The 22430-nt window shown below is 38.7% G+C and overlaps 3 protein-coding genes across 3 annotated transcripts in view; 1 reads left to right on the top strand and 2 right to left on the bottom strand.

Annotated features, from left to right (window-relative positions):
- Positions 1–292: 292 nt before the first annotated feature.
- Positions 293–5093, bottom strand: NUDT7 (nudix hydrolase 7). The gene is made up of 4 exons (XM_026107651.2): positions 4954–5093; positions 4536–4689; positions 3337–3495; positions 293–1183 (listed from the first exon to the last, which is right to left on the bottom strand). Exons 1-4 carry the CDS (start codon positions 4986–4988, stop codon positions 800–802), a joined length of 732 nt encoding a protein of 243 aa, XP_025963436.1. The 5' UTR covers positions 4989–5093; the 3' UTR covers positions 293–799.
- Positions 5094–6099: 1006 nt separating this feature from the next.
- On the bottom strand, positions 6100–17008 carry LOC112987667 (hypoxanthine-guanine phosphoribosyltransferase-like). The gene is made up of 9 exons (XM_026107652.2): positions 16991–17008; positions 11622–11728; positions 10951–11134; positions 9993–10055; positions 9431–9448; positions 9142–9224; positions 8592–8638; positions 7672–7748; positions 6100–6745 (listed from the first exon to the last, which is right to left on the bottom strand). The coding sequence occupies exons 1-9, from the start codon at positions 17006–17008 to the stop codon at positions 6698–6700; spliced, it is 645 nt and encodes a 214-aa protein (XP_025963437.2). The 3' UTR covers positions 6100–6697.
- Positions 7191–22430, top strand: part of ADAMTS18 (ADAM metallopeptidase with thrombospondin type 1 motif 18) — a 205609-nt gene continuing 190369 nt past the window's right edge. Inside the window, exon 1 of the mRNA XM_064519722.1 lies at positions 7191–7467. The gene's annotated coding sequence lies outside the window, so the exon portion shown is untranslated. The remainder of the gene's footprint in view (positions 7468–22430) is intronic.

The raw sequence follows: 22430 nt of genomic DNA, 5'->3' as shown, positions 1-22430 counted from the left end.
TGACATTGCCAGGGTGACGGGTAAAGATTCAATAAGCACTTCAGCCTTTGTGACTACTGAACTCTACTTTTCTCTCTTTAAAATGACTCCTTTTAGGAGCTGCATGAGTGATGCTAACAAGATGCTGAGGAAGAAAGTTCAGTATCATTGCCTGTACACTAAGCTTTCCATAGCCTACAAAATTTCCTATGAGAAATGTTAAGTTGAGCAAAAGGAATAAAACTCATTAAACCTCCATCTTCCCTACAAAACTCCACAAAAAAAAAAAAAAAAAAGATTGTGAAAGCACCTGTCACCTTCTATATTTTTATTGTGTTTTTCATAACAGTGTTTAAAGATACTAAACAAGACTGTATCTATTATGCCACATGTGGTACGTCACAGAGTAAGAGATAGACAGATCTTCCAAAATTTTTATATTCCAATTCAAACAGATAAATGGTAGAGAAAAACAGCAGTATTATCTCATTTTACAAAAGAAAGGCAAATCGGAGAAAGATGATCTTAAATCACACAAGACAAAGGCAGAAATTGAACCTGTATCTTGCAAGTCAGTATATTAACTGCGAGTCCATCAAAAATATTGCATGCTTTTGACAACCCTAATACAGACACAGTAATTACATGAATCTAATTAGGGCTTGTTAACTTACCAGAACTTTTAAAAACCCAATTAAAGTTCCCAGTTCAGAAAAATGCAAATGTGAAATTAAATCAAATAACAGGTACAAAGAAAATAAACCAAAACTTTTCTTTTTCACCAATTTCATTAAGTTTCATTAATTGGCAGTCCAGTATCTCATAGATTACTTTTCTTCCTTTCATGTACTGATGCATACAAATTCATGAAGTTCTGCACAGCAGATGAAATTAAGTTGTCAAGATCATAATCAACTTCAAAGGTAGGTTTCCTTCCAAAAATTACAAGAGCAAGAAATACAGCAAAGTGTGCAGTAAGTCCCCATATCTTGAATGACATTTTATGTGCATGGTCATCATATGTAAAGCAATGCATCTGACTTAAGTGACCTGATGAAGTCTTATAAGGCAAGGTCATGTAATTTAAGGGCTTGATGAAATATTCCAGTGGCACCACAAAAACATCGCTCACTTCATCTGGATTTGGAGTGGCCTGGAATGTATCCTCTATAAATCCTACAACTGGCGTTACCAAATGATTCATCTAAAAGAAAACAAACAAAAAAGAAAACATAAACACTAATTTTGTACCAAGTAAAGGAAAGTTCTTTATTTTAAAAGCATTTCAGATGAGTATGAGAAACCTCTGAAATATTCACACTTATAATGCAATTTTAGTCCCTCAAATGGCAAGATATTTATATTTACTTTTAAATATACTTGCAAACTCTTTAAAATTCTCTTTTTAAATTAATTAAGCATTGCTTTTACTAATATTCTGGTCATGCTGCATGATCATACAGCTGCTAAAAAGGTTTGTCAATCTGCTAGAGAAAAAAAAAACAGAAGCATGTTCTCACAGGTCTCCTTCACTTATTTTGGGGAGTTCTGATCTTAATTCAAATGTTCAAATCACTTATACTTTTTTATATATACATATATACACACACACACTATATAAACACACCCACCATACATATATGGTAAAAGTATATTTATATATACACAACACATACACTTTTTTGGAACTGCTGGTTTATGCACATTTTTATTTTTAAAGATGATCCCTTCTTCCACAGGGAGGCAAAAAACTACTGAAATAGTCTCTTGCATAACCAAAAGACTATTCGTGTCCTCTATCTTACTAATTCCATTTTTTTTAAAAACAATAAGCATTAATGGCAAAGCTCAACATTTGTACTGTTAGTTTGATGCAAGTCTGGAGGGAATCCATCTAAGTCAAAAATCACTTTGAATGTACATACAGGGGAGACAAAGCAGAATCTGACAGATAAAAATTTATGGTCCAAAACCAAAACTGTACCATATTCAACAATTTGTACTGTTTTAACTAACTTTTGAGAGTTTTCAATTTATTTTAATTCTTTTGAGGAAATAACTACAGAGGTAGACAGTACTTTACCAGGGCATTAAGAGTTCAGTGTTTCCTGTATATTCAAAAGGTGCCTGAAGAATATGATCAAAATATGTTCCTTCCTATTGACTGAGGCAATTCACTGGAAAACACTGAAAACAGTTATAAAAACTGAATGTATCCTTTTAACCTATAGCCTCTGAAGTGTGTGGGTCTGTTGTTACCTATATAAAATAATAATGGAAAGAAATAAAATTGCACTGTAAACAGGCTTTAGGACTAATCCTTTGTCTTTTTAATGTGGTGAGGATACTGCTAACAGTGAGGAGCTAACAGATACAAAACCAAAAGAGTAAAAGTATTAATAAACTGTTACATCAAACAAAAAAAAAAAAACAAAAAAAACCCTTAACATCAAAAATAAAGTCTTTTAAAACTTAATATCCCCTCTGTGAAATGGGAAAACTGATCCCATGTAAACTTTGTTTATTTGTAAATTCACAGGCTGTTAGTTTCTAATAGTGACTTCCATTCTGGAGATGTCCTTGGAGTGTAAGAAGTCTCCTTCCTAGAGCTGCAAACAGAATCACAGAATCATAGTTCACACAATTCAGGCTGAAAGAGACCTCTGGATGTTACCTAGTTCAAACCCCCTGCTCAAAGCAAGGCTGCTCAGGGCCTTGTCCAGATGAGTTCTGCATATTTTCAAGGACAGAGATTATACAGTGTCTCAGAACAATCTGTTCCAGTGTTTAGCTAACCTCACGGTGAAGGATCTTTCTTTGCATCTAATCGGAACCTCCCTTGCTGCTGCTTGTTTGCATTGTCTCTTGTCCTTTCACTGCACACCTTCAAGAAGAGCCAAGTTTCATCTTCTCTATCACCACCCGGGGCGGGGGGGTAGTTAGAGACAGTAATTAGATCCCCAGTTAGCTTTCTATTCTTCAGGCTGAGCAAACCCAGTTCTCTCAGCCTCTCCTCACACTCTATGTGCTCTCACCCCTTCTCTGTCTTGGTGGCTTTCAACTAGACTCTCTCCAATTTGCCAGTGGCCTTCTGGTACTCCAGTACAGGCTCTTGGGAGCCCATAACTGGTCACAGTACTCAGATGTTGTCTCACAAAGGCCAAATAGAGAGACTCTCTTCTCTCACTCTGCTGGCAACACAGGCTGTGTACTTTAAGAAGCAGTGATTATTCACAGTAATAGGTTTGAAAAGATCATTATTAACCTTACAAAAAGAAAATATAGTTACAAGTGACAACAGTATGATTTTAAGCTTGTTTTCTAATGATATTCTGACTTGTTCAATATATTGCTTACTTTATCAATCCCAGGCACAAGCCTACAGATGACTTCCACCTCCTCTGGCTGGAGTCCTATTTCTTCTTTGGCTTCTCTGAGAGCAGTATCAATTTCATCTTTATCTTCTGCTTCACTTTTACCTCCTGGAAAACACACTTGGCCTGGTGATCTTCTCAGCTAGAATTTAAAAGAGTATCACTGTTTAGTATAACACATCTAACGTTTCTCCTTAGATCCACACAGGCACTGGTTCACACCACAGAACTACTTCATGTTTCATTTACCTTTCCAGTCAAAGATGTTGGAAACCCTAGTAAGAGGAGCTCTGCGGATCAGAAGGAAGGTGCCTTATCAAGAGCTACACAGGAAAACATTCAGAATTTCTTCCCCTCAAACTAGGCCTATATCTTGCCCTCATTGTCAGAAATGCACATACAGTAACTTATATAGTACAGCACAAATCATACTATACTTTTTTTTCAAATTCACATTTTATTCTTGCTTGCATGAGACTGACAGATGAATCCAGACAGCTATCTTGAACAGCGAGATTGAAATACTTAAGGCAAGAGCAAGAATAGCTAAAATACACATTGAAATAATGCTACCTTTGCGTACATTATAGGAATAGGCCTATATAAAGATCAGTAAAAAGCCCATTTAGTATCAGTTTATTAGCTGAGTAACTGTAGTCCTTAGGGTCTTAGAATTTCTAAGCAAGACAAAAAAAAATCTCCTTCATTTTTCAGTAACAAAAAAGAAACATAAATAAATGAACTCTGAATAAAAGCAGGTGATCTAGGGGAAAAAAAAAGGCCAAGGGGATTTTTAAAGAAAACAAAATGCTGAGAGAAAAGCTGTGGGGGATTTAGATTGTTGCCTTTTCTATCTGAAAGCAAGGCGAGTAACACTAAATGCAGATTCAAAAGCCACAGTCGTAAGAACTGCACTGTGTAATCGATTTTCTTATTCAGGCCAAGGCAAACAATCAAAGTCTCCTTTCCTGACCTGGAAGCCGCCTTTTACTGTCACACAGATTTGTAGCAATCTGCTATTCTCCTGCCCTGCACACGCCAGAGCCACCAGTGTTTTGTCTCCTCGCAACTCCGCGGCCACGCCGAGATGCAGGCCGCAAACCGCCGGGCGGGGACGGGGCCGCCGCAAGCCGCGGCCCCGCTCCCCTCCCCTCCCCTCCCCTCCCGGCCCGGGCCGCCTACCTGCATGGACCGGACGGTGAGCAGCAGGCACAGCGCGCCGCCCCGCACCACCAGCGGCAGCAGCACGGACGCCTTGGGCAGCGGCAGCCCGGAGAACCTCCCGCCGACGTCGTGCTCCCTCAGGCGCGCTCTGGCCGCCTCTCTGATGCTTCGCCTAGAGGCAACCGGACAGGGAGAGCGCCGTGACTGCGGGGCGGGTGGGGATGGGGGCGGCCTCGGCCCGGCCCAGCCCAGCAGCGCGGTCGCGGCGCCACGGCGGGTCCCCCCCACCCCGAGCGGCAGGGGGAGCCCCCGGCCCCGCCCGCCCCTCCGGCAGGGCCGTGAGGGCCCCTCTTCTCCGGGCCCGCAGCCACCTTCCTCTCGCTGCGGGCACGGGCGGAGGGGAGGGCAAAGAAGGAGAGGACCAGGGCGCCGCTACCTTTCCGCCTCGTCCTCCCGCTCCGCAGCCGCCATCTCGGACACCCCGTCCCGGCAGCGCACTTTCCCCCTCTTCTCCTCCCCGCTGGCAGGTCGGATCTCTTCCAATCAACGCGCGAGTTTGCCAGGCGCCGCCCTCTGATTGGCGGGGGGCGGAGGGCGGGCCCAGCGCCGCGCCGTCACGTGACGGTCCCTGGGGCGGGGGCCGCGTGAGGGCTGCGGGCGGGGCGGGCTGAGGGGCGCTCGCGTGCTCGAGGCGGGCGCTGAGGGGGCCCGGGCCGGCGCCATGGCCACCCCCCCCCCGGTACCCCCGCCCGCGGAAGGGCAGCTTGGCGTCGTGCCCCGCCGGGCTGTTCCCCCTTTTCTTTTTTTTTTAGGTAAGAGGCGCTCTTGGCTCGCAGGGAAAACCAAGCTCTCAAAGCCTGTGTTAATGATTTAGTGCAGGTGGGAAGCAGTGAGGTGCTGGCGACTGTTGGGCCAGGCCGCAGCCTCCACGGCAGCTCCTGCGCTCCCCGGTGACCCTCGCAGGGTCAAGGCCCGTTTTGGCAGCAGGATTCTGTGCGTACAATATCTGTAACAGCAACCCCGCTGCTGGTTCACTTCGATAAACAAGTTTAATTGCTTACCTATGGGTTCCTCATTAGCAGTCCCTCAATCTAAATGTGTGCTGAGCGTTTCTTGAGTCTCTCCTGAGTGTTGCAGCAGTGGTCCTGCTACTTACTCATCAAAATGGATTTCAAAACAAAACTAATGAGCCTAGTAAGCAAAGTATGTTATGAAAAGATGTATGTTCTTTTGGGCAGACTTAATTGCCTGAGTTGCCTTTCCTGCTCAAAGCCAACAGAGGGCCAAGAACTGACTCCATATTTCAGTCCTACAAAAATCCTGGCTTACAGCCCTTAGAAGGTTACAGCAAATTTACCCTTACGTTTGCTGCAGTTTCTGGACAGTAGAAGCTAGCTTCCAGTTCTGATTAGGAGCATGCAGACAACTAGCTGAAGTATTTTCTTGCTATAATGGTTTATCTTGCAGTCTTAACAGCTAATAATGAGTAATCAGGGGAACCTGTATTTCAAGTAATATTTCTCACAAAGGTGTGATCAGTATGAACCCTCACCTCAACAAAAAAAAAAAGTTACATGGAATATAGAAGCACTAATCTAGTTTTAATTACCTTCAAGTTTACTTTTTTCACTGTGTTAAGTAAACTAGAATATCAGGATCTGTTCTGCATATGGTAAGCAGGCTGTAGGGTAGACTCAACCTTGAGCCCTTAAAATACTTGTGCAGCCTATCTATCATATAAAGTACATATTTACCTATCTATATATTTACATATACATGCACACATATAGAAATAACTGCAGTTTATATACAATACACATGGTGTGTTACTATATACAGTAACTAAAACCCAAACATAACTGTATACACATATATGTGTTCTGGCTCTGTCCCCTGCGATTCCAGTGGGATATAATATACAATATAATACACATTTTATAGCCAGTGGTCTGTTCCGGTTTCAGTAAAACTTGAAGAGAAGTTATACTCTTGTTATACTGTTTTACAAAACATTATTTTCATCGTTATAGGAAAAAATATACAAAGAACTGTCTTTAAAAGAATGTTGCAGTTCTGCAGTGAAATGAATATGATTAGTAGGAAATTACTTCTCATCATTCATCCACACAGCTGTACATGACAGTGGGCTGATACTCCAGATGTGGTGTGATCAGATGTGATCAGATTTTATATCTCTCTTTGGCTTTCTCTTTCAGAATGCAGATGTGCTAAAAAACAAACAAACAAAACTTTAGCCAATCTTTACCTTCAAAGGTAATGCAAGAATGTTTTTCAGTAATATTCCTAGGATTGGAAGGAGCACACACCAAAACACCACTACTTTGTCATTTTTACTACTTACAGTGAAATTGAGCTGTTAATATTTCTTCCAACTTCATCTAAAATTTATAGAGAAGTTGTGTATTCTGGAAGAGGTCAGGTTTGTTCATTTATCATGTCCTTCTTTACATTGCTTTACAATAGCACAGGTAAAGTTTATGTCTTTTAGAGAACAGGTTTGTCATGTTAAAAATAGCTTCAACTGAGAGACTTTTCACTTAGCCAGATTTAAGAAAATGCCTTTTAGAACGAGAGAAAAAAAAATCTGCTATTTGCATCACTTAGGATCTTTCTGAGCAAGTCTAATGTTCACTTCAGCCTAAAGTGGCTATAAGGGAACAAAGGGAAAAAGGGCTTGATGGACATGTTCTACAGAGTAGGGAAAAACCTTCACACACAGTCCAGTGTGTGTGGCATTTTAAAAACTCTGCTAGAAAAGAGCAGCATAGGATTTCACTAAGACGGACAAACGTGGAATCAAAGCCAAATTACAAGTTCATTTCTTTTCAGCTGGGGCCAGCAGATTATATCCTGCCAGCCATCCTGAAGGATTTGGAATACTGTACAGCAAAGCTGAGCAACAGTGCTTTTGGAGTAGATTCATAGAAAGGTAAGGCAGGTACGAGTTGTTATGCATGTACATTAAATTATTACCTCATCACATTAATAACATTTTTGCCCTTTTAAAAGAAATGTTTAGTCAGGTTTAAAGTTTTGTTATCCAGAAGCTCCCTAGGATAAGCTAGCATTCTTGCTAGTTACTTGTGATGGTAGTCATGTATCTAACAGTTAAGGCACACATGTATGTACTTACATTTAGATCTCTGAAGTATTCATTATAGTCAAGAGCATATCCAACCACAAATTTATCTGGAATTTCAAAACCTGTATCTGTAACAAAATCCAAGTCTTTTTATACTTGAATGGTATAAATAGCTTTTAAGTACATAGGTTGTCTTCAGCTACATAAAAGCAGTGCTTAACAGATACTTCATCTGCTTTCAAGTATTTATCATGCTTAGCACCTTTAAGAATCAGAGCTGTAAACTGATGACACAGATTAAAATCCACACCATCCCCATCAGTTAATAATATAACTAAAATGTTAGTGACCTTTTAAGTGAATTGTTTTATTTCTTAAAAATACATTAAACTTACTTATGAGATAGCCTTGGGAGAGGGGAGCAAAGAGGGAGGTTTTACTTGTGGAGTAATGCACCCACATCAATAGTCTTATGTTCTGCTGTCCCTCTCATGAGATACATCTAAAAACTAGGTCACAACTCTATCTTAGTATCAGTATTGCATTTGTTTTTGAGAGTGGGTTAGTTTTGAATTTGAAAGTGAGTTCAGAAATTGAATTACAGTCTTATTTCTCTTTCCGGAGTAAATCTGAATTAAAATGGGATTTACAGTTTGAAAACAGGTTATATTTAAACCAGAGTCAAAACAAATGCCTACTAGGGTCAAAGCCAAGCAATCAGAAGGTAAAAAGTTTGATTCTAGTTCAGGTATCCAGATACAAATAGCTAAACCTACACTCAGAACAAACAAAAAAGAAGGTGGTTGTGAGGTTTCAGTATGGGCTAGCTGGTGGTCAGTTTACAAGTTTTTACATATTTTCTCCCCGTTTCTTTTGGCCTTCCTGACACGCACATCTTACTGTCCAGGCTTATTGCATGAAGTGAAATTCTGAGATCTTACTTTGGACAACTAGAAATATGCAATACTTACAGTCTGGTCTGTAGCCTGAGCTTTGATGTGTCCTTTTAATGAGCAAGCTGTAAGACAGAAGAGAGAGAGTCATGATTTTTAAAATATAACTTGCTCCAAGCTGTAGATTTCATTTCTCCCACCTCTCCCCTTAAGCTTCTACAATCATGCAGTTAGAATAATCTCATTGTTTTAATTTACCAGAAAGAAGTAGTTTTTGCCTTTATAGTTGAGGAAGAAGCTAAGGGTCTTATCTAGTTTCATCCTGAAGCTCCATGTGACTCCTTTTATTGTCTTAGACGTAATTCTCTTCAATTCTGTATCAAAAAAACATTATTTTTTCATGTAGTCATGTATCAGTAAACTAACATAGCACAGATAGGCAGATAAGCCCAAGTGGCATGTAAAGATTTTGGGGGAATAGGGAGGGAGGGAGTATTGTTCCCTGCTTTTACTTCCTCTTCCCCCAGATGTCAAAAAAGAAAAAAAGGCAGGATACTCTGACTGTTCACCTAAATGATTCTGGTATTTTCTCATTATGAAACGTTAGTCAGTGGCCATATCATCATACCTTACTACCTTTACCATCTTTGGTTTGTAGTCTTTTAGTTTTGAAAGTAGCGCCTTCATTGTTCTGCCAGTCTCAATAATGTCCTCAAAGAGATAAAAAGAAAAAAATACATTTTATAAGTCTGAAAGAAAAAACAGACTGTCAGTGTAACTTACAGTGTATAAAGCAATCAGAGGCATCAGTAGTGCAATAACATGACATGCATACTTTAGCTGACATGATCAAGTGTTATTTTATGAACAAAAAACATTAACCTGCTAAGTGGAAAAAAATCAAAATCTCTACTCACCTCTACTACTAACACATTCTGGAAAAGATTATTCAGGGAGAGAAAAAAAACATTTTAATGGTAACATTCACTGAATTACACAGCTAGGAAAAAAGTTTGCTCTATAAAGTTCAGTTACAAATAAGTTACAATTCGTTTTCAAAGGAGTTTGTCACTTAACTACTTACATTATTTTAGTGCTTTCTGAAGAGTCTTTCTGAAAGTATTTATAGAAGCATAAAATATTGTGAGAAAACCACCTATATCAGGTTTTATGTAGTATTATGATACGCATAGCAATAACATTTGAAAAAAACATGTTTCGTAAGTCAGTTTAATGTGGTTCATTTCTGGTGTTTGGGGGATAAAACATAGAGTAGGATTTTTAGAAGCAATCAGTACTGATTCCATTATGTTTTCACTGAGATCAGTGGGAATAATTCTCCATTTCAAGGCATGGTATCTTAAACTAGCTCTAAGTGGCTGTAAATATGTAGAATCAAAATCCTAATGCGGAAGAACTTCCTGAAGAATGTGTAAGAACTGTTCTTTCCCCTTAAAAGCTAAAGAGGCTAATTCATACCTTCCCATTTAATGTAGACAGTTCTTCTCCAATGATACTGATTTCTTCTGTAGGTGAATCACTCTAGAAGGAAATGGGAGAGAAGTCAAACAAGATATGTTCAGAAGTATTACCTTGTATTTATCAGGAATGTTGTGGTGCCGTTGCTATTCACCTATCAAATGACACTTGCAGCTTTATGCAGTGTTCTTTCAGTAAAAGAGCTTTTACGCAGTGGAAAGCAAGAGACGAAAGTATCCCAGACAGATGTTTGAGCTTCTGAGCAAAAGTGTATTCAAATTTCTAGAATCAACATCATTGCTTTCACCTATTTTTGTTACCACTGATTTGTTTTAGAATTCCATGAAACTTTTATAGATAGGATGTTGTAAACTGTTGTATTTAGCACGGGATAAATTTTGATCAATGCACAGAGCTTAGGTATTCAAAGAGTGGTGAAGATAAAATATAGAGAACAAGATAACTGTAAATCACAGAATTGCTTTACAGTAGTTGGCTTGGGCGAGCTAGGGTTGGCTCAGGTGAAAAATACCTTTCCTCCAACACACAGATTACAGAAACAAATCTCGCCATCATTATCTGTAAGAAAAAGAAATAATGCAGAGGGAGACCTTAAACAAATCTCTAATGCTGAGCTCCTCTCCATACTTGCTCCCACCAAAGAGTCCCATGGTAAGAACGGTTAGAGTAGAACCTGTACAGAAACTTTGGGCTAGAGAGCAGGACTTTGGAGACCTGAACCCAGCCCTTGCTTTCTCACTTTAAGTGTTTGGCTGTACTCATTTGATCCTTTGGGCAGGGCAGTAAATCAGTTGCCTTTCAATACGTAATAAATTAAGTTGCTTTGAACAGGATATTTGCTAAACTCAATTTCGTGTGGTTTTCATGTAAACTAACAGGATTCAGAATGTCAATATATGGGGAGAGTCAATTTTCCAAGGAAAAGAAAGTTACTTACACAGTAGCCTTTTATTCTAACAAAATCCACAGTAATAGGCACAGATTTATCACCATTTTGATTTAGTACTTTTATATGGTCTAGCAAATCAGCAAAGAATTTATAGCCTCCTTTAAGGACACAGAGTGCAACAATGTGATGACTTCCCATATCTTGCATGATATCTCTTGCCAAACGTTCTGTCCTGGAAGAAAAAACAAATCACAAATCTTATAAAATGTTTTATATGTCATATTTGTTTGTCCATACAACAATGCTGAAGTTAAAATTCTGATCTTGCTGTTGAATTTTTTAACCAGCAACTTGTGACCACGTGAAGACACAAGAAAGTTAGTTGCATATCGGCAGCTAAGTTCACAGGATGACACTTACTCACTTGACGTATGGCTGGTTTAAACGATATATCTAAACAATGCAGAATAGGAAGGCTTAAAACTATTTGAGATGACTTGGAAACCTAACTGGGGTTGTAGAGAAGTCCTCTCCATAAAAGTCCTCTTGCATTAAACTCCAGAGCTAAACTTCAGTTTTATAGCTGCAGCGTTTCCCTGTTCCTCACAGCTTCCATGAGGGAGGTGTTGGTCGATGTGTAGTGTATCAGTCTTTTTCTTTGGAGGGCAACCGGGGCCGTTGGCATCACTGCCACTGCTCTTTGTTTAGTACCCCCATACCTGTCCAGGATAAGTCCATGAGGAATGAAGACTCTTTCTAGATCTTCTTCATAATGCTTGGGAATGCAAAACAGATTTTTATTATAGCCACTTTCTTCATCTTTTATCTGAAAGTGAAAGGGAAATAGCTCTTCAAGAACAAAGACAGCCATACAGGAAAAAAACTTGCAGCCTCTGACACTGTGGAGGAAAAGTTGTGAACTCTGTATTAGTAAACTAGCTGTCAGTCACAACTTTGTCTCCTCCACATCCTCCACAGTAATGGCCTGCTTTGGAGGCCAAGCTTCGCCACAACTTCTAATAAGTCACCTAGAGGCAGAAAACAGTACAAAAAAATGTCACTAAAGAGAAGTAATGAATGGCGTAGGACCAGCCACCATCTTTGTTTTGACCGAGCGTCTTACAAAGCCAGGCTGAAACAAAGAAACCCTGTGAGTTTCCCCATGTATAAATGTAACTGAGGTGTTGAGACCACTACAATGAGCAGACAGTAATTCTTTTCTATCAATGTGATAAGAAGCTTTTGTGACAGAGTATTAGTTGTGGAAATAAAGAAGACTGTGTTCTTTCCTCTCCCTTAAAGAAAAGGAGAGAGTGTAACAGTAAAATATATCTATTTGAGAGTTTTTGAACTTTCTGGTATGATGTTTCATAAATTCAGCTTTTTGGTTCTAGAGAGACACAAAAGAAAATTTAATTATTTCTTTAAGAATGGGGACTACAAGTGAGAGTGGGAAATGTGACCTTTGATGACCACTTTCTATATAATCAGAGGATCTTTAAGTCTTTTTTTTTGTTTTGCTCCCAGATCATTGGCAATTATTGATAATCCTATTTTCTTCACCCTTGTAGCAGATTCCTCTTCAGTACATTGGCAAATGCCTACCTACTACATCAGAAATGGGGAATGTACAGAAGCAGCCCTTTCAGAGCACCCACAGTTTAATCACAGAGAAGGAAATCTGCCTTGTGTGCAGGGCTGACAAAGTTATTCTCTGCATTCCTTCACTCTATTCCCTCAGTTCTCCATCGCATAAGAAGCAGAACCAAGATTAAACATTATCCTAATTATACTTTTCCAACCTGTTACTTGTTCTGTCATAGTGCAAATTAGGAGCTCAACACTTCCATCTCCTATTACTAGAGCTGACTGTAAACAGGAAGTTCAGAACCTCTCAGTGTAGTTCTATATACGTGTAGAATCAGTAAACAGCTACACTGCACATGGAGATGCCCAGTAATTAACTGGGCTAAGAAATGGCTTTGAAATTGATTTCCCCATGAACACAAGTAGGAGAATTAATGTATTCCTGAAAGCAGAGAAGTCAGGACGTAACAGGTTATCTTCCTGAAGTATCAGGAATATTATAAAGTGTCAACAGCGAAGCTGTCAGTAGCCAAAGTTAATAATCCTTAAGATTAATAACATAGATTTAAATAAAACTTACTTGAACATACTAAACTGCACCCCACATGTGAAACAGGCTAGTAAAATCATATGACTGATGAACTCATCTTTTTCAGGGAAACTTCAGGGAAACATATGTACACAGTGATATAAAGCATTAATAAAAATTGTTTTCCAGACTCTTCTATACCTTTCAATTTTTGCTGGGGCAGTAAAGTTCCCACATCATAACAACCCAAGCCTGTTTTAACTGTTATAGAATCACATTTGGTACATGTCCTGGGAGAGAGACAACTATGTTCTTTAGGTAGGTGAATGTGGTATAAATAACACATCTCACAGTGCTGCAGAACAGCTTGGTTCTTCAGCTCCAGGGTGACTACAGTCTAGGTATACCCTAGCAGAGTCTCTGACAAAGCAAGATCTTTGAGCACTAGAATGTGCTCATACAATGCCCAGTTCTCCTTCTCCTCAAAGAGAAACAAGAAGGCAAAAACAAAGAACAAGAATGAGGTATCTTCTACTCTTATGCTGGATGATTCAGTACCTAATATGCTTATCTGAAATGTGAAGGGGTGGGTTCCTGTTCCACCCCAGTAGTCATAGGAGATGGCCTCAACTGCCATCAACTGGTTAAAATTAAAAGGGTGCCTGTGTTCTCCATTTCCCTTTCTGCAGAAAAAAGTTTCTTGCCTATGTGGTAGGCTTGGAGTTCAGTTCCTGCTTGGATACTCCTGTCAGGTAATTTGGGATTATGGCTGGTTTTCTAATCAGCAGATAAACTTAGGATGCAGGCCTTCATTTTCATTGTGTGAAAGAAACAGCTCTGTCCCCTAAGTGTTGAACATTGGAGGCAGAGGCAGAATTCACAACTGAACTTTTGACAGAGGTATGCCGTACTTAATTTCCCCAGATCAGGGCCTTAACCCTTTTGCCATCAGGGTTTAGGATTATGGGTCTTTCCTAAACATGCTGACTCCAGGCTGTTGGACTCAGGGGTGTCAGGATATCTGAAAGTTATGCATCTCCCATTTGGGATTCTCTTAGATTCATCTGTTGGCCCCAAACACATCTGTTTAAAGGAAGCTGCATCCTGGGATTCTACCACCCTTCAAGAAGATAATAGATGCTTCACTCCTTGTTCCTTTGTGAACTGGTAGAACAAAAGCAGGCAAGGAAAGTATAATCCAGAAGAAACAATTGTGAATGAGAGTGTTGACATGTAGGTATTAGAAATTAATTAGGAAACACCTGAAATTCATTACTGAGATCTCTTCACATCTGATATTGTCCTGCTATTGTTAAAGAAATATGGGACTAACTGAAAGGAAAAAAAAAATTCAAAGCTGGGTCACATCTTCGCTAGTGCAAAATAGGTTAACTACAAACCAGCTGGATTCAACAGCACTTAGTTCAGTATAATTCAAAATATAAGAGAGTTTATGAATTAGGAGGAGCCTGTTCAGTGTGCTGCACTGTGCGGGTTTCTTTGGTGGAAGAACACTTGGAGAAACAATGTGGATACAGTTAACTTCAAGGCAAGCAAGTTCAGAGTGACATATGTTCCTAATATCATATAGCCTGTTTATTTAGCAACAAAATAGACTACTGCAGCAGAAGACAAAGTTTTAATGATTTGCTTGTGTTCAGCATTCTTGCCGAGATCCTGAATCTTTCCCCTCGGACTTGGCAAGCTTAACACCCTCCTACCAACTGAGAAGCATCCTTTGATTTACTAAAGTCCCAGAACCAAGCATTTCATGGCTTGGTAATGAATAGCATGGAGCTCTGAGTTAGGCAGTAATAGCATGAAGTATTGTGAGGAAAAAAAAAAAAAATTAACACCTGCAAACTCTTTAGATAGATGAATTGTTTTTAATTCTGCTTTTTTGGCATAGGAGAGATGACTGCTTAGAAAGAAGGGAAAAACAGACCTTAGGAAACAGGAGTAGGATATTACTTGCAAAACTCACAGCAGCTATGAAGTGAGATAATCAATTAATGCATTTCATTTTAAATTGGCTACAAATAACCCGCTTCATTTGAGGACAAAACTAGACAAACAAGTGTTAACAAGGATTTCAAAAAAACAGAAGACTGTTGTACAAGGCACTGCAGACAGAATCTCATCTTGTCTGAACTATCTGTATTCTGCAAGTACACAAAACCGATAGGTCTTGATGTCCCAAGGAAGACTCACAGAGTATTCTTGCAGCTGAGCACTGTTCAGTGTATCAAGAGTGCTATTTTTCCTGTTTTAATTACCATTTTCTTCATGGCTGAAGTCAATAAAGAAGTGAAAGCTCAGGTGAAAAACTGTTTTCAAATTAAGTTTGTTTGTCCTATATTAATCTTGCAAGAGCTATTGGCACTTACAGTGGTATCAGTTGAAGATCAGGCTAGACAATAGCATTTATGAGCAAACCAGTGCAATGCAGAACTGCTTATTGGAGTTTTTGAATGTTATATTAACCCACTTGACTAGCTTGAAATGGACTACACTCTGCCTGTGTAAGATTGCTGGTGGTGACAGAATACACATACAGGTTACAGGATTCAACCAACAAGAAATAGTGACAATAAGACATTAGAAGCATTGCTCAAAGTTAGAAGACAATGTTTATTTAAGACTACTTAAACATGTAAGCATCGTTTTTCATCTGGAGTGCAGGAAAAGCCTTTAAGAATACTCAGTTTACATGATAAACAGTAGTTAAAGAAATGCTGTGTATTTTCTACAATCACTTTATTTTTTATGCAGCAGAGAGCCAACGTGCACACAGATTAGAGACCTGGCTCCTTCATGTTGATGATAAAACTAATGCAGGAGCTTTTTTTTCTTGCAAGACTCGCATCTCTATTGCATTCTACATAACTGCAATTTTAATGCGATGACTATGTTACTGTTGATTTGAGCAATTTATTTTATTCCAGTCATGATACTGTTTGCCCAAGGAATGGCTGCCTTTTTTAATGCACTTCAGCCTTATGATTTGCTTTTTCAGTTACAGTTTGGGATTTCATTGACATAGCAAGTTAAAGGTCAGCTGTGTTGCAAAAGAATTTAGCTTCCTAATGGATTTGGTGAGAAGCATCAGAACTGGTTCAGCTTAAGTAAGGGCCAAGCTTTGACCGTATTAATACAGCTATTGAACACAACTAATCAAAAATCTTGATGTATACTGGTATGCATGGTGATTATTGATTATAGCTGCTCTAACAATACAGTTCAGTCCCTTTTGTTTGGTTAACTATGCTCATTCAGATTATTTTTTTACAAACAGAATTTTCACTACTACATTAATATCTTGTTTGTTGCTATGTGTAAAGAATTTTGAAAGATTTACTGAAAGGTTCGTAAACAGAACCTTAAGGATTGCATCAATTTGAGCACCACATCACCATAGCAACATGCTGCATATACCTTACAGGCTTGTAAAAGTGTTCGTATCATGGTGCATACTAAATAATACAGCAGCATCCTATTATAATAAAGCAATTGACTGCTAAACTATCACAGAGTCATTAAGTTTTTAAAATGTGAGCTTACCATTTGAGGAATCAGTTTTTTAATTTGAATTAATTCTCATAGGTTGCTCATTTACTGAAGTTGGCTTCTTAGTTTGAACTATCTTGTTGGGGTTTTCCCCTGCCTTTAAAACTACAGCAGTTATGTAGAATAAAGAGATACAGAAATAAGTATTGTTTCATTGGAACAGAATGAAAAAAAGTGGAAGTCTGATACATAATCTGTGATGAGTTTATAAAGAACTAAGTCTTTTAAGACATTTTTGCTTTGAAAGCCAGCTTTTCTCCTGAGTAAATAATAAGAAACAAGGCTTTTCATTATTTAGTTTTCCTAAAGTTTTACTATTTTCTCTGAAGCTATCTCTCCCTCCCCCCCGCAAAGCTCCCCTCAACAAAATAACCAACGAAACACGACTGTATCATGTTTTCTTACCTGCAGCCCATAGGCCATGATCTTACTTTGAACTATGTTATCTGAGAATGAGTCAGTGTTACTACTGCAGTCTCTCTTGCTCTATTTTCATCTTGCATTCAGATCATGACCTGCTTCCAGTAGGTCAAATTTGCCATTCTTCCCACAGGAAGCATTACTTCCTTATTCTAACACCCTGACATCACAATCCCAGGTTATTACTTAATCAGATTAACCAGAAATAGAGTCAGCGCTAGACCTGCTGCAGCCAATCAGAATAACGATTACGGGGAATGAGGGAGGTGCAAAAACATGAATCAAATTAGTAGGAAGGGCTAGATAGGGTAGCAGTTTCTTTATCAAAAATAGAAATCAGATATTTGCTTGTACAATGGCAATTCAGTGGTATACATGTAGAAGGTAGTTTTGTATACCAGTTTCTTACACAATATTTGAACCTGCATTGTTGTGGTACAGCCCAAAGCTTTTCAAAATTCTTGTGCTGATTTGCAATCAAAAATCAGTATTTGAATGAACAGAGTCATATTTTTAAAGATTACTTGAAGCAGAGGTCTGCTGCTGTTGAGACACGGTAAACACTGCCTGACATTCTTCCAGGTCATCTTTTCACAGAAACAGATGATGGTTCCAGTAATATACTCTATATCATTTAGAATCAAATGGCACTGACATTCACTATAATCTGATTATTTTAGTGTTCCAAACTGCAGTATTATCCAGGATTAACATTGAAGTCTTAGATTTCTAAAAATTGATCCTACTAACAAAATGAGTTAAAGCCAGGTTGCATACAACATATTACAGAATGTTCTTACCAGTTTGGGTACATTTTTTTTAATTCAGCAGCTCAGTTTTCTGTTGTGGGGAGAACACATTAAGAAAAGAGGGTTTTTCTCAGTTTTTTTGTAATCTCACAGGCGCTCTTCAGATCATTGTTGTCAACACTTGAGATAATCCGGAAACACTTTTCAAAGTGGATTAATGAACATATCCACAGCCTTCATTGATATGTTAAATAGTAGTACTATTTGGGAACTATTACTGCCTTGAGAATATTTGGGCCGTATTTTATGCAATGCCATCCTCCTCAGCATTTTCCCTCATATTCCCAACATGCAAGTTCCCTATCTTGTGAAAAGAAGCCTTGCTAAGTAATTCCTAGTGTAAGGCATGCTTTTTTAGCAGGTAGAAATGTGGGTTCAAAAACCTGCAGAATTTCTCAACAGAAGCGCAGCTTGAAAGGGAGCGTGAACAGAAACAAGCAAGCAAATGATGGCAATTGCTTGAGAACAGATACTCTCCCTTCCTTATTCTTAAGTGACAAAATAGAGGTGAATAGCAGCACCCCTGAGGAGCTCGTGCAGACATTTCCTTTTAAAGCATTTGTGGAGAAAAGAGCAAAAAAATAGCAGCTCCCAGACTTGTTTGTGTGCATTTCCTTTTGCTCACTTAGCCCTCTCCTGGGCTTTTCAGCACAGTGTAATTTAGCTGCCACAAAATGCCGTCGGTGCTTTAGAAAGCCCTGATAGACTGAACACACGCTACATGATCTGGCTGCCCTTGCTTGAATCCCTTGCATGTACGTGAGTGCAGCATGTTGTTTAATTGGCAGGTATGAATGGAATAGGGTGAAGGTCTGAAGAACAGTATATTCAGAAGCACTGAGTGCAAGGGTTGATTTTGCTGGAAGCAGAGCCAAGCTTGTGTTCGATACTTCAAGGGATCTGAATCATTTACTGCGTGCTGTGCTATTGCTCTCAGTGTCACTGATTTCACACTTATCAGAGCTACAGGGTTATGAGACTGGTTCTAGGATTTAAATCAGTTTTTAAGATAATTTATTTACAGGAAAAAAGACATTTATAGATTTCACATTGGTATATTTACTCTCATGTATTTTCCTACATTTAAACAGAATTCCTTGTAGTTTTGCTCAAATCAACAGTATGGGTGAGATTACTTGTTTTAAACCTCTTTCTTAATGAAAGGGTTAGTGGCATTATCTCCATTTACAAGTTCCAGCAGTCTAATGGTGCACTATTTCTTTTTGATTTTTGAGCATGTTACTCAAATTACAGGGAATTAATAAATATTGCATGCGTATCTGACATGATTTTAGCACACAACTTTTGTTGTGCTCTATCCTTTTTTTAATATTCTTTTCTTCTTTGTATTACATCTTTTTTGGCATGCTTAATCTACAAAAGGAAAACCTGATTGTAGATCATACTCACTAGGCAGCCTCATCTCTAAAGGGACCACCTTAAAATATCCTCAAATGTGGCAAGCACACTTTGGCTCTGTCTTTATGAGAAGACCACCTCTGTTATGTAAATTAGTTTTATAAGTCCCTGAAGCAGTTACTTGAGGCAGCTTTGATTCCATATCACTCGCATTTTTACAAATTTTGTTTTGGACCCTGCAAATCTTTGTCCACTTTAGACACCATACTGTTTGATCTGATTTGAACAAGACCTAGTCCTAAAGCTCTGCTTAATCTTGTTTCAAGAAAGGATTGCAGAAAACCTCTCCTGCTTCCTTTAGTTATTTCTGAGCTTTTAGTGCACTGGGACTATTATCTGAGCTAGAAATGAGCAGTGACTGTATGACCAGGATCCATGTTAAGTCCATTCCTAGAGGGTGTGTGCATGTACATGCATATTTTATATACAGTAATATTTTTAGATTTCCTTAGAAATGCTAGCTTCTCTTCAGAGAGACTGTCAGTAAGAGGCTATTGTTGTGACATTGTTTTGTGATTTTGACATCTGTTCAGCTGGAAGGAAATTCCTGTAACTAAACTGGGTCTGGGCTACTAAGATCCCCACAGACAGAAAATGTAGGACAGGCTACCGTGTGGCCTCCAAAATTTCCTGAAAGGATTCATGAGAAATCAGTCAGGTTGACATCCCACATGGAAAGTAGATCTTGGAAGCTCTGGGAGACTGGGAGTAGAAGAGTGTAGCATGGGGAAAACCATACACTTTCATTAAACTTTAAGCTGGTACAAGAAGCCTCGACTTACCATCTGAAGCGTATTTCTCAGATCACGTTTGTGTGAATGAGTTTAGGATTCTCAGTGAACTCCACGGAGCCCTAACAGTAACCTCATACCACTATCACCTGGAAGTTACTTGGAAGCCGACAAGAAATGTTTGTGATCTCAGTTACTATTGGGCTGAGATTTGCGTTGTGAAAGCTACTGCCACAAAGAATGTTTTTATTGTTACTCTTTGAAGAAAGATACTGGGATTTCACAGGTGAAAGGTGAGGAAGTAGTTCGTGCTACTGAATAACAAAAATAGAGAGAGAGTAGCCAGTTGACATCCTAAGAGGGGTCCTAAGTTGTAAATTGTATCATCATCTTCCCCAGGAAAGAACAAAAAAGTTACATGTATGTATTTGTTCCCTGTAGGAGCTATTTTTTTTTAAATTAAATGTTTTGAGGAAACCAAAGCACCAAACAAAGCAGCAGGTATCAATCTATTTCCCTCCTCTAAACAGGATACTGAAAGATCCAGTAAGTGTACAAACAGAGTGGAGATTCCTTAGATCAGCACGGATAGTTTGGTCAAATAGCAACCAGTTAACAGAAAAATCTTGCTCTTATCCTTATATCAATTCCCTGAACTATTGAGTCAGTAAGTAGTTTTCTCAGGACATGATTTTGCTGCTTACATGCCTCTTACTTTGTTGATGTTCTACATTTTCTTAAGTTTGAAGTAACTCATCTCGAGACTGCTGCAATAAATTTGAAGGTCCTTACAGATTGCTATAGAGATACTGGTTATTAATTCACATCAACCATTTCTTCTTAATTATCTTCAGTCAGAAAGCCAACACATGCTGTTAGATATATTGTACAACTATTCGAGTAAATTACTAAAACTTTACAAATAAAACAGAGAAAGTGTCCACTAGAGGGAAGCCTCTACCGTAGAAGACAATACTTGGAAGAAAAATACACTTTTCTGTGAAACAAACTTTCTAGACTAAGAAACTTCCTATTCATTTGATAAGCATACAGATCTCACCAAAATACAAATACAGTCAGGAAGTTTAAAGCAGGAATCTTGAATATTTAGATCAGTTTCTGAACTTGTGTAATCATAGAATCCAGGAGAGCTGCTCTGATTTGCACCATTGAAGACTTGACCCACATGGACTCCATGTTCCAAGTGGCTGATAAAGTCTTAATTTAAACCTGAGTACTTGTATCCAGTGATTGATGTGCTATTAGGAAACTTGATTTATATGCTGTGAAAATGGCTTAAAATCAGTAATTTGAAGCCATCCTTGATGAGTTCTGTTTGTCATTAAGTCTAGTTAGACCAGCTTCTTACTTGGTTTGCTAAAAAGCAGTTTGGAAAAAAAACACATTGCACATCCTATGGTAAATGGTGCATATTTCAATTAGAAATTAGAAACTATTTTGCAATGTTAAGGTTTTATCACACCTTTTATAGTCTACTCCTGTAAATTATATGGCAAATGGGAATTTTCATGAGTTTGAACTTTCATACTTTTCTTAGCTATTTTCTGTTTGGTCTGAAGATGCATTTTTTATTGTCTTGGAACAGAAAGCAGTCAAAGTTTTCACCAGTACTGGATATTTATAAGTGTTGTTCTCAAAGAGGTCTTCTGCTTTTGCAACTCCTCTAATACACCCCACATCATCTAGCAAACACATGCTGATGGCAGAACTTGAAGGAAACACTCCAATAAAAGGAGATTCATTTAAATTTGAATGTTTCTGGGAAATACCCTGACACCAGTTCCTGAGTAGACAAAAGACAACTTATGCAGACTCAGACATTTTGATTACCGACCTGGCAGAAGTGTGCAATGTTTTTGAATAAAGCTTTTCTGAGCAGAACTTAGTATTGGGGGTGGCTTTGGGGAGGAAACCTTTATATGCTTTCTACTGCATTTATTTTGTAGATAAGAAATGTTTCAGTCTCCTGAACTGTCTATATTAGAAAGTGGTTTTGAGAGAGGACCTTAGAGTAATAGAGCATGGAGACAAGGAATCAGGACTTCTGGATTTTATTCACAGCTCTGACACATGGTTTATTTGCTGTGTGACCCTGGCCAATTTATTTTCCTGGCTACTCCTGTTGTACATCTGACCTTCCTCTGTGCCTGCTCCGCTTCCCTCCCCCTGTTTTCTTCTGTAATCAGCTGACCTTCATTTTCTGAGATTCTCTCCTTCATGCTGAGGAGGTCATTGTTATTTTTGGGATAGTGCCATGTAAGAAACACTGTTGCTGTCATTAGCTAATGGTCAGATTAATTATTTGGAACAAAAAAAATGCTGTCTATTTACTTGAATGTTAAAATATAGTTGTTGTAGTTTAATATGTCAGTGAGCAAACATGAATTGTTCCAGATCTACCATATTATCCACTGTGTCTGGTAAAGTTCCTGCCCCTTCAATTCT

The sequence above is a fragment of the Dromaius novaehollandiae genome, chromosome 13 (genome assembly GCF_036370855.1).
Source record: "Dromaius novaehollandiae isolate bDroNov1 chromosome 13, bDroNov1.hap1, whole genome shotgun sequence".
NCBI classification, from domain to species: domain Eukaryota; kingdom Metazoa; phylum Chordata; class Aves; order Casuariiformes; family Dromaiidae; genus Dromaius; species Dromaius novaehollandiae.
The sequence above is the reverse complement of the archived record's forward strand: the minus strand, read 5'-3'. Positions and strand labels throughout refer to the sequence as shown.